Here is a 12,547-nt window from a genome sequence, read left to right on the forward strand (position 1 = left end):
CAGTATCTTCAAACACTACCTGATACCTGTAATACGCTGCGATCGATTGGCTTAAGATTGATGGCTTCATTTTCTTTTGATCGTGACACCAGAGTATGTCGGAAATGTGTGGCATGCTATCTGTGTCGAACTTAATGTATCTGTCATTCTGTCTTCTTCTATATGTATCATCGTATTTATCAACGATATACGTTCTCTTTTGTTGGTGGAATTTGAACTGTTCGCATCCATGTTAGTCGTTTCACAGAAAACACTAAAGTTGTCATTTATGGGTACAGAATATCAGTAGGGTAAACGGATTTTTATATGAAGAGAATGAATTATGTTAGGAAACTGTGACAGATTTTAATTGAATGGTTTGTATGTGACAAGTGTCATTCTGCAGGGTGACAATTTTAAAAGGTACCTCCCCTAATATTTTGGCTCTCATTCAAAATCATAAAAAATGCAAAAAGAGGTAAACTTGGTTCCAATCAATTTGAATGAACCCTGTGAGCGTTATGACAGCGACTCCTAAAATCTTCAATGGAAAGGAAGTTGAGTGAAGATATATAGATCGCACAGTAATATGTATGCAACTGAGCACCTTGTTTTGACGGTAATTCAATCGCCTTTTAAAAATACCCTGACATTTTTGTTGTTACTTCCGAAAAATGAAAGAAAAGTGTAGAATAGTAACAATAGCAAGCTGCAGTGAAACTGAAAATCATGGAGAATTTCCAAGATGTTCATTATTTTGTATAACTTATTCTTGAAGTCGGCCCTTACTTCTTGGATAACTTCAACTTGAATTTCTCGGCATACTGTGCGTATACTTATTTTCAATTCTGTACATCGAAAAATTCATCCAATCGGAGTAGACAGAAAATCCATGAATTTTTCACGCCTCCATTTCCCCTTTGATGAAAGCAAGAACTGGAATAGACCTGTTCCCCCTGGGGCATGAATCGGTATGAAATAATGTGTCCAGAAATTCATAGAGGAGGTTAGAATATTGAGGTTACATTCTAAGGATGTTCTGATCTCGTCCCAGAATGATTTCCTGGAATATTAATTTTCAACAATTGACGAAAGTCTTCATGACAAGATAACCTTGTTTTCTTATAGATATAAAAACAGTAAGATCTACCTTCATTGTTAGATCTAACTTCATTGTTAGATTCACCTTTTCGGACTGATACGCCTCTACCGTAGCTCGGGTGTGCAGTCCTCATGGTTCGCCTCGGATTTGGCTCAGGCCTTCGTCCCTCGCGGTTCGTCTCGGTCGTGGCTCGGGCTTGCGGCCCTCATGGTTTGCCTCGACTCGGAAATCGCAAAAGTGAATTACGATTTCCTTCCAGAAGCATTTCAACAAACGGAATTTGCGTGACACCCTGTATACTGTATACTTCTATCAGAAAAATCAATGCTAAATGTGCGTTCTTTGCGAACAGATCTTCTTTGTTCAATACCTAAATTTTTCATTAGACCATTGCTCTTCTTGGGTATGCGAACAGCCACAACGATGACCAACAGTTCGCTGAGCTCAGCCTGATTTCGTGCCATGAATAAAACAAGGTGTGCCTAGGCGTTCGGGTCGTTATTTATGTTCCCTCACGAAAACGTTGGTTATATTAAATGAAAATAGTCTGGAGGAAACGTTTATCTGATGGTTTTTCTAGGAAAATAATTTCATTCCTTTTTTCGTTCGCGCTCGTGTCCTGGTCACCTCAGAAGGGGATTTTTTTTATTCTTTTCGTTTATGGAGCTATAAAAACACCATGAGAGCCTGATAAAACCGACGGAGCCAATTATTGAAGATCTCAGAAAATGTACCATGGAAAATTCCTAACACACTCCGCAGAAGTGGCAAATGAAAATTTATGATACTTACCCTTATCATTTCTAACGATTATTCTCATATTTTGCGTGATATATTCCGCCTACTATGATTAAGAATGTTTGCAGAATCGAAGGAGTACTACGCAGGTCTGCTTTATTTACAAAATGAATGAAAACATTACAACGTTATAATCGATTTTATTTAATTCCTCCGCGAAAGAGTAAGAACAATCTCAGTAAAATTGTAATTTATATGCCACTATTTCTATAAAGTTATTGATCACTCACAGAACTTCAAATTGTTATAAACTGTGAAGGCCCAATAACAAAACACCAACAATTCTAGGATGAGACGGTGAATGTTCCGAAACCTTCAAATGGACAATTTTTGAGGAAGATAAAATGTGGAAATCGAGAAACAGCTTCGATCCAGGATAGCCACAGTAAAGCAGAATAAACACCAAAAAAAAATCAAAATGATCGAACTATGACTACATAGGGGCCACGTACTGTAGACCAATTAACATATCAAAATATACACATATTCAAAATATATTTATTCGCAAAATAATTCATCCCACATAAGGAAAAAAATATATTCTTCGTGATTTTTTGAATACTCAAGAATCTTTACGCTTGGCTTTTGAAAATATACATATATCTACGCAAACCTTACTGTCCTTTCGTACTATATGCCTTCATAACGACTGTCTCAAAAGAGAAAGAGAATTATAAAACTTAGAATTTAAGATGCAAAACAAACTAGCTTTAAGGTGAAGTTGAAAAAACTGAGTTCCGTGAAAATGTGTTTCGTCCTTGATGTCGCATCTTCAGACGTCGACAGTGATAACGCGATCACGTGGCGTGCGAGTACTACAACGTTTGGTTTACGCGCTGTATGAGTACAGCTGCATCTGCAGGCATGCAGGCCGCCTTACTCATCAGAGAGAAACAGCGTCTTCGCAGGAAAAACAGGATCAAGAGGGGGGGTAAATTGGAGCTACCCAGCCATGTGGCTACCAGAGAAATTGGTCCTTTTCCCCAGTATCCCCCCGGTTTTATGGTAAGTAAAATAAGCGTATCAGTGATATGATTTACCTGTTACTTTCATCTAATCAGATGAAGGAATGACTATACAACTGGCGTTTGTAAATTCTTATCGTGTAGTTCATTTGAATCTTTTCAGTATTTTGTAGAAGGTATTTTCTTGTGCGTCGAAACATGAACTCATTATATTCTCACTGATTAAATAAATGAGGGACAAATTCTCTTTTTGGGCGGTGGTGACGAGGCGAAACAAAATTCGAAAGGCTTTCACGCCTCGCAATAAACAACTGATTCTGGTCCATCAATCAACGACAGCACGTTTCCATCGTTTTCACGCCATTCGTGGCGCAAGACCCGGGTTTTTTTGTTCTTGGGACGCCTCCGAGGCGGCTGAAAGTCGTAAATCACCAACGCCCGGGCGTGAAGAATTGATGCATCGGAAATTTTACGAGAACGGGGGAGGTGGCTTGCCGAAATGAAACCACCTGTTCACTTGTAGAAATGAAATCGAACATTGTAGTGTATAAGAATTAAATTCAGATGCATACAACCCGCCTATAGGAATATCAACAAGTGTTACGACCTGAATTGAACAAGCTGATTCGCCATCGTCAGGACAACTAAATGGAGAACAGATGGAGCAGATGCTGACCATGGTTTCGATATCATTTGACCTCGTCAGAGCAACACACCTCCTTCTCCGATGAAAAATCGTTGGAATTGATGGATACCTAAAATACTGGCAGTCTCTTCTGAGTATTATCGAGTAGTACTCGAGCGCCACCCAGCATGAAACGAAGATAATGGCATATGTTCAATATTTCCTCTAATTCAGTACGCTGGTGTGTCTAATTGAGACAACATGCGTGTAAGAATTGAGAAAAGTAATCTTAACTATAGATGGGGGGCCCTGTAGTACCTATACCTAAATTTCGTTAATGCCTTCATGACTTGGCAGCAATGTTCTCTTTCGTTTCGAATAGTTCATTTTGATCAAACTTCTCATGAAACAAAGATAACGCAACAAAGGGTTGTTTCCTTGATGAATAATCGATATACTAAATTACAACTTTCCGAATTAATTCCATCGAAAGTTTTTTCTATAGATCTCATAGGCTATAGCGTTTTCCCTGGCAATCATTAGTACGAAACTTCCGCTCGTTACAAAACCTCAACACACGCCGCATACCCGAATCGCCGATGCAATCGTTGGGTATGGAATTGGAAAAACCTGGTTTCGATAAAACCCGTCATAATCACCGTGTTTACACAAAAGTGTAGCGAGGCAATGGAAACGCGAAAATCAATAAAAACAATTTGGAAATCCGGATAAAGGGATTGGTATAAATGGGATTAGATAAATTGCCCACAGAAATTCGAACTTATTACCTGACAATTGATACTCCACTCACGCCTACAAGAAATGAGATTCTTGTAATGTTTTGATTAAGCCCATTAAGTGTCACGAGGACCATATTTTGTTTGAATAATATGCAAGCTTGAAAATTGATTCAAATGCAAAAAATGATTTTTCTCTCGGATATCCACTTCAATACTACTTGCAAGTTTACCCCAGCCGTTTGAGTTACTCAAAGCTACAAAAAGGACTGCACTATATAGTCCCTTATTAGTTTCTCCGCTCCATAGAAAACAGATCCTGCAATGTTGTCTAGTGAGCAATAGAAAACAATCTTGTTGGGAAAATGTCTCAGCATTCGTGTTTATAGAAGAGTTTGCGGAGAAAAAAATGAAGAACTCAATAAAACAAGTCACTAATAGCAAATTCAAAATGTCATTGGCGAGTAGTTAGCAATAAAGATCAATTTCCATAGAAAAAATGTCTTTCAATTCCCCACACAAAAAGTTAATGATGAGTTGTAGTAATGAGTAGAAACGCTGTTCTGCTCTCACCATTCATGTGAATTTCCTTTGCCCAGTGTTCGCAGGGAAGGGCGGCATGGCAGGAAAGAGAGCGGGGAAGACGCTGTTCCCTCTCGGAGGAGGCGCGGCAACATCGCATCAAGCAAACGGAAGCGCACCACCGATGGATGAAGAGGAACAGAGTAAGGCCGGAAAAATCCCCGTTTTTCATGCCATGTTGCCGGCTCTGACAGCTTGTCAACCAGCAGAGCATGTGAAGTCAGAGTTGAACGCCTTTGTTATTCAAAGAATGCGATTTTCTTTTGCTTTTTGATTTTTATTTGCCTACTACATGTAATTTCGACTCGAAATGACTTTATTTCAGTTATGAGCGACTTAAGATCTTGTAGTGAGTATTCCTTTTTCATTCGGCAGCTGATTTATATGAGTATTCAGTGATCTGTTTGAATTATAAACTTGTAGAAAATTCCCATACGTACCGGAGAATTGATTGTTAAATATATTTTCATCTATGGAACTCAACACCTACATCTAGTTTATAGATGTAGGTATAGATATAGAAATTAATATTCTCAGAATGCTTAAGTCTACAGTACTTAAATATATAACTGTCACACACTGCGTTGTTGCAAAATTTCAGATACTTAGTTAGACCATACAAAAGAAGATTCATCTTTAGTTTTGCCTTGTGCTCCTGAATGAGCATATGATGAAAAAAATCGCTTCAGTACAATGAATGAACATTGTTTAAAGCTTCATTCATATTATAATTATAAACTTGTAGAAAATTTCCATACGTAGCGGAGTGTTGATTGTTAAATATATTTTCAACTGTGGAACTTGACCCTTTGTTAATTACATCTAGTTAATTCATTAGAAATTAATATTCTCAGAACGCTGTAGTACTTAAATATATAACTGTCACACACTGCGTTGTTGCAAAATTTCAGATACTTAGTTAGACCATACAAAAGAAGATTCATCTTTAGTTTTGCCTTTTGCTCCTGAATGAGCATATGATGAAAAAAATCGCTTCAGTACAATGAATGAACATTTTTTAAAGCTTCATTTTGTTTGCTTGCTTGAGAATGATTGATTGGCAGTAGAATGCAGTATTGAATGACATTTAAATGGCCTAGCAGTGCATTTTACACTTTTTATGACACATAAACATTCAATGAAATTTCTTATTGGACCTACTTCCTACAAGAATTCTAACATTCTTTGTAATTTCTAGATACACGATTCGACTTTTGGTGGTGGTTCGGATGAGGAGGACTTCTTCAGCGTTTACCATCAGAGTGCAGCCGCAAACGCCCTTCTCTACGTTGGACTTGGCACCACTGCTATCGGCAGTGTCATTTTCTTTGTTGGCACGGGGGAAAAGGGCTTCAAAACGTTAGAACTACGAATGATCGGACCTACTCTTATAGCTTGTGGACTACTCTGTTGCCTCATACGTGTTTTGTTATGCGCATGTCCTTCAACGTGTTTCAGAAAAAGTTCCAAGACTCGGTTGAAAAACACATGCCCCCACAGCTCAAGTAGGTATCCTCTAGCGCCAAAAATGAAACGGGATCATCCCGATTATATTCAGATCCAGCAGAACGCTCTACCTGTGAGACACAAGAAGCAGGTGTCTATAGTTCCCCCCAATCATTCCCTGCCCAGCACGAGCACCTCAGAATTCAAGGAGTTTCCCAAAATACTATCCCCTAAGTCGGAAGAAGCAGTTAAGAAGAAGGCGATACCGGAGATACAACTCCCTCCTGATTACACAGAGACAGCGGATGGAGCACAGATCTCCAAGCAAGATTCTTTGTTAGAATGGCACCAGCGGCAAAACCTCAACCAACGGTGTGATTCAATCATAGAGCTGGAGAATCTGGAACTCACATACGAGGTTGAGAGTGTGTCGAGTAACGACAGTGAGAGTGCGACAATCGTAGAGACAGAAGTGAAACAATCGACAACGAAATTAAACCGTAAACGTGAACCGATTAACTCTATGACTGGCGACAGTAAAGAAACTTCACTGAGTGTGGTCATAGAGAGAAGTGACAATAGTGAAAGTAGTGAAGACCGTAAAGAGACTACTTTGAAAATAGAAGACACAGAAAGACAGCCTGCTCACAGCGGCATTGTACTGAGTCCACTACAACTTGGACAATAATTCATTGTTGTAGAATAATAAATAAATATGCTTCTACAGGTCTAGGAATTTCGAAGAATGTTCTCATATAGCTTGGATCTTTTTCAACATCTATATTGCATATACAATTAATACTCAAATTACTTCCGCAGATTGTAAATGGCCGTTTTCATTTTGACATTAAAAATAAATCCAACCTCAAAATTACCGATCATTTTTTTTCTGTGAAATTCCTAGAATCTGTATCGAAAAACTGTTAGTACCTATATGGAATTGACTATGGATTAAATGTGTGGAATATCTTCAACTTCACTCCAGTTTGAACAACTCGATATATTATTTATATTCGATCATAAAAAAAGGAAAAGCCAGAAGAACTGAATGACAAAGTTGAATTGCTCCATTTCGTTGAAGAGTGGAGTTGTGGAATAAACTAAAAATTTAGTCTTATCAAGCATTTAATATAAACGATATTACGTTGCTACGTAAAAATATAAGTAAAGTAATATTTGCTAATATAGTTGCTGTATCGATTCTCCCAAATTTTTCTTGGTTCGTTTTATCGATTAATTTTGATCATTTTGGTATAAAGATGTTTCTACCTTTCTGTTATTACAGGGAAAAAAATTTCAAAATACCGACAAACACCATAACATTCATTTCTTTTTAGGGAGATATAAGTTTCTCATATTTTATATTTTTAGTCTTAACTCGTTTAAAAAAAAGATACATAATAAAGATAAAACTTCAAAGAATTAATTTTGTATGGGAGGAATGAAGAGAATTTTGTGAAAATCGAAAAAGCGATAAACCTAGCGTGCCTATCCTCTTTTATTCCTAATGCTTCTCGATAATTAGTTTATAGATTCGATATTTTCAAAGTAATATTACGTATGCGTCAATTTATTAGCAATACATTTGGCCTAAGTTTCATTCAGAGGGCGTAAACGGATCATTTTCGGTAAATTCGGCAAATCAATGTCATTCCACTACCGATTTCTTCCTATTTGGCACTGAAATCTTCAAAACTCGCGAAATTCATTCATCAAATATTTTAATACCTAGTGATCAATATCACGTTATGCAGCATTTCCTGAACAACAACAAAAAAGGCTAAGTTGGATCTCCTGTGTATCTATTATTCTATATATTTGAGGAATTCAGTGTCCTGTTCATATATTATATCTGTTGAATTTTTGCGCTCAAGATAATTAAGTTTCCATTGGTTCTGTTGAAATTTTTATTAGCCTTTATAGAAGAAATTATAGAACAAATGTAGAAAACAAACAGTTTGATATCAGGGTAGTACCTATATGTTTCAATGAATACATCAAATATCTGTTATTTGTTAGAAAATTGATGTAATTTCTGTTATTATCATTATGATTTATATATTTCTTTCAAGTATATGAACAAGAACTATGATAACTTTCAAAATGAATATATGTGAATGAAGAAACTGAAAAAAATTGAAGTAAATAAATATATACTTCAGTAGCGTTGCAATCTTGTTTCTTGACCAATCAATACCATTTCATTTGGTACCATTTCAATCTTCACAGTTTTGTACGAATATGAACAGGAGTGGGGGAGTGAACAAATGGCAAGTTCCAAGTTAAACTATCGTAGATTCAAATATGATACGGTCTTGACGAATTCACAAGCGAAATTTGCACTTTTGAAAAATGCCATTTCCAAGATGAAAATCTAAACAAAGGGCGATAGTTCGAAATTGCTCGCAATAGATTCAGCATGTTCGAAAACTTTATATCTTTGGGATTGAAGTATTGATATTTTAATCAACGGTAAAATTAGAAGATGAAGAACTTTTTGATTTGTTCTGTGTCAACAATCTGAATCACAGACCTAAATTTTTTTATTAAGTCTATGATTTGAATTGACAGCACAGAAAGAGGTTAATATTTGAAGCTGACAGTTAATGTAAAATATTTATTTTGTGTTTACCAATGTTTACATTCCGGAAAAACTGATCATTTGATGAATTTCATCACTTTCCATCCATTATGGGTTTACTAACTGATCCGAACTGCGATCAAGGAAAACTAACTAAAGCACTTCTGAAATACTACAACGCTATATGTATATTATTTTATCTGGCTGGCATAACCTGTTTCTTAGCTTTAGCTAGTCGAGAAGTTAGTAATAACACATATTTCTCCGAGAATGCACTTTTGGCAGGTCTGGTGAAGTCACAATTTGCCGACGACCCTCTTGCAAGACTGTACTATAATGAACTGCAAGATGAAATGAAAAAATATGATGATTCCTTGCCTTACCCTTGGCTTTTAGCTAAGTTCCAACAAATAGGATTAGATACCTACACGCATAATTTCTCACTTCATCCAGTTTTGGGGAAATCAAAAAAATTTTCCGGTAAGAATGTATATGGAATTCTTAGAGCTCCTAGGGCGGCTAGTACAGAATCTTTAATTTTGAGTGTTCCTTATCGCCCACCTTCTAGTCCTCATCTCACAACAGCCCCTTCCATTGCAATGCTTCTGGCTTTCGCCAATTTTGCCTCTAAGGAAAAATATTGGGCTAAAGATATCATTTTTTTGATTACTGAACATGAACAGCTTGGAATCCAAGCTTGGTTAGAAGCCTATCATCAAGATAGCTGTGGATCTGGAGTATTGGAAAGTGGTGATTTAGAAGGAAGAGCTGGATCTATTCAAGCTGCTATCAATTTGGAACTACACACAGTGAAGATTGCCCATATTGATATTAAAATTGAAGGATTGAATGGACAACTTCCGAACTTAGATCTCTTCAATTTAGTCACTAAAATTTGTACAAAAGAAGGAGTTTTCAATACATTCAAAATGAGGGAAAACAAAGAATTCCGAAGTGCTTATAGAGACTGGCTGTACTCGTTTAACACTTTGTTTTCAATGGTAACATCTCAAGCAACTGGTATACCTGATGGAAACCATGGATTGTTCCATCGCTTTGGAATTGAAGCTGTTACAATTGAAGGACATCCTTACAATGGGAAAGGGAACAATTGGAGAGTTGAATATTTGATAGTCGGTAGAATTTTAGAAGGAGTTTTCAGAAGCTTGAACAATTTATTGGAAAAATTCCATCAGAGCTTTTTTTTTTACCTTTTAACCTCATCCAACAGATATGTATCAATAGGACATTATTTCCCATCGATTGCCGCAATAGCAGGAGTTCTTTATTTGAGAGCATGTGCCAAGTGGTGTAATTTACAGAAGAAGACATCTGGAAAGAAAGATGATGATGATGAGGAAGAATCAAAGCAGGAAGAAATCCAAGTTCTGGAAGGTCACAAGAGAGTAAATGATGTGTTTTGTGATAAAGATAAACTGAAAAGAATGAAAGAATCATTCGATAAGGAAATGAAATTGGCTTGTGCTGCACCTGAAAAAGAGAAGACTCAACTGGGTGACGTTCTTCTTATTTTCCTACTTGTCCATTGTATTGGAATATTTATGATGAATTGCCCCAAGATTTTAGTTGGAATTGGGGAACAATACGACCTTAAGAAAGAAACATCTCTCTTCTATGGATATATTGTGCTATCCTTTTTGACTTTAGCGCTTCCGATATTTGTGAAATTTAAGAGAAACTCAGAAGCTATGACTATTTTTAATGTTTTAGCTTTGTTAGAATTGGGAACTCTATTGATATGTGTTGGGATGAATAATTTCAGCTTGGCAATTCTCACAGGTATACTTTATACACCTTTCGCTCTATTCATCAATAATTCTAACTCAAAAGCATTATCTATTGCCCAAAAAGTGTTCTGGTTGCTCTTGCATCCACAAGTAGTCCTTCTTGTTGTTACAGTAATCAATTCGAAGTTCATGTTTCCCAATCAGGGTTTTGAAGAAATATTTAAGAGAGGTATTGTGGCCACTCAACAAGCTCTTATTTATTCTATCGTTGATTCGATGATTTACGGAAATTGGTTATTCAATATTGTAACAGCAATATTTATACCGAATTGGTTATGTTTCTGGATTCTGACTTTCTCTCCGAAAAGATTTGAAAGGAGTGACAGTGAAATTGAACACGAAAAAACTGACTGAAAATTTTTTTGTTACTGTTAAGCAGAATTTATATTTCTTATCTTGTGTGGTTCTCTAAATGCTTTTAGTGGACACTTTGTGTGAAACACCCTGTAGTTATGATGTCTTTAGTAAATAAAGAAAACCACCTAATTATTTATTCTCATGTTTTAGTAAAATTCAACAGCTGTTGTTAGTCTACAATATTAAATATGCTAAAAATCAAGCAATAAACTGAATACAAACCATAACATAAATATAAAATAAGCTCACATTTCAAGTCTTTTTGAAATTAACCTTGTATTTCAATACAATTTAATAATAATAGTCTTATAGGAATTAAAAAAGTACTAATACTCTAAAGCCCACTCGTTTTCTGCTAGGAACGCATCCACTACTTCTTTCATTGCAAAATTTGGTATCAACTGGTCTTGTGTAAGTTTAACTCTTGTGACGGGATCAAAATGACCAACCCTCTGAAACACAACATTGTATTTGGAAAATGAATTAGCGATTATAAGTGAAAAGAATATGTTTACCTGCAGGTGCTCTTCCAGGTCTTTCTTATCATAAGTTATTCCGCTAGGTGTAATGACTGGTTCTTGCAAAATTTCAAAACTAATTTTGCCACAAAGATAATCCGGTACCTCCCGTTTTCTACGTCTATCATCAACCTTGCTCAATAAATTATTAAGTTCATTTATGAATTTTTCTGCTCTCCCTTCTGCTTCTTCAATTAAAACCTCCTTTTCCTCTTTTCTGATATCATCATCAGATGTTATTTCCTTGATTTGTTTTTCCTTATCTTCTTCAATTAACCTAGTTAGATATGTTTGCATTTCAATTTCTTGAGCAATTCGCCTCTCTTCTTGTATTGAAAACCGTTTTTTACGTGCCGACCTCAACTGGGATGCAATGTCATCCCCAAAGTTCATTTTTTGTTCTTTTGCCAAGTCGGAAGCTGCAAGAATTGATTTAGGTACACTCTCCAGAGCCCTTAGTAGTTCTTACCTCTCTGTAAATGTTTTATCGATTCATCATAACTTTCTAATTCTAGTAAAGCTTGTCCTAAAAAGAAGTGACCCTTGACAAGGCAAGGGTCCATGTCTAATGCTCTTCTGCAATCAGTACAGGCATCATTCCATCTAGATAATTTCAAATGACAAAGTGCCCTATTTGTAAAATAATGAGGAACATCTGGCTTTTTTATCTAGAAGATTAAATAGTTTGTATTTGTAACCTTTCACAAAATTAGCAACTCACAATGGCTTTACTATAGCAATTTATTGCTTCTTCGTATTTCCTCATACTAAACATTCTATTTCCTTGCTCTTTCAGCTCTTTATCCGAAAGATTTGCAGTGGAATACATATGTTTACTCATTTTGATATTTTACTTATGAACTTCCCTTAATTTTCAATGGAACGACAATGACATCGTTGACGAATAGCAATTACGAAGTGTGTGTTGTTTAGTTAATTAAATAAACAAAACGTATGATAAGTAATGTGTTAATATCAAAAGGAAAAACTTTTTAATTGATAAAATCATTTTCTAGTCCTTTCTGACATATTTTTGTAAGTCTTATGTC

At 36.1% G+C, this 12,547-nt stretch overlaps 3 protein-coding genes across 8 annotated transcripts in view; 2 read left to right on the forward strand and 1 right to left on the reverse strand.

Moving 5' to 3' along the window:
• LOC123317449 overlaps nt 1-8,398 on the forward strand; it is a 206,065-nt gene extending 197,667 nt beyond the window's left edge. For 5 of the 6 annotated variants that reach the window (XM_044903995.1, XM_044903994.1, XM_044903993.1 and 2 more), the window contains 2 exons: nt 4,806-4,931; nt 5,987-8,398. In XM_044903995.1, coding sequence (XP_044759930.1) covers nt 4,806-4,931; nt 5,987-6,922 — 1,062 coding nt within the window. In that variant the 3' untranslated portion in view covers nt 6,923-8,398. The remainder of the gene's footprint in view (nt 1-4,805; nt 4,932-5,986) is intronic. The other variant, XM_044903997.1, reaches the window with a different exon arrangement.
• A 415-nt stretch (nt 8,399-8,813) lies between these two features.
• On the forward strand, nt 8,814-11,116 carry LOC123318091 (glycosylphosphatidylinositol anchor attachment 1 protein). The gene has a single exon (XM_044904793.1). The coding sequence runs from the start codon at nt 8,926-8,928 to the stop codon at nt 10,975-10,977; it is 2,052 nt and encodes a 683-aa protein (XP_044760728.1). The 5' UTR covers nt 8,814-8,925; the 3' UTR covers nt 10,978-11,116.
• Nucleotides 11,101-12,527, reverse strand: LOC123318092 (E3 ubiquitin-protein ligase CHIP). The gene is made up of 4 exons (XM_044904795.1): nt 12,220-12,527; nt 11,968-12,166; nt 11,496-11,917; nt 11,101-11,432 (listed from the first exon to the last, which is right to left on the reverse strand). Exons 1-4 carry the CDS (start codon nt 12,337-12,339, stop codon nt 11,307-11,309), a joined length of 867 nt encoding a protein of 288 aa, XP_044760730.1. The 5' UTR covers nt 12,340-12,527; the 3' UTR covers nt 11,101-11,306.
• Between the last annotated feature and the right edge of the window lie 20 nt (nt 12,528-12,547).

This window comes from Coccinella septempunctata, chromosome 7 (genome assembly GCF_907165205.1).
Source record: "Coccinella septempunctata chromosome 7, icCocSept1.1, whole genome shotgun sequence".
In the NCBI taxonomy this organism is placed as follows: Eukaryota; Metazoa; Arthropoda; class Insecta; order Coleoptera; family Coccinellidae; genus Coccinella; species Coccinella septempunctata.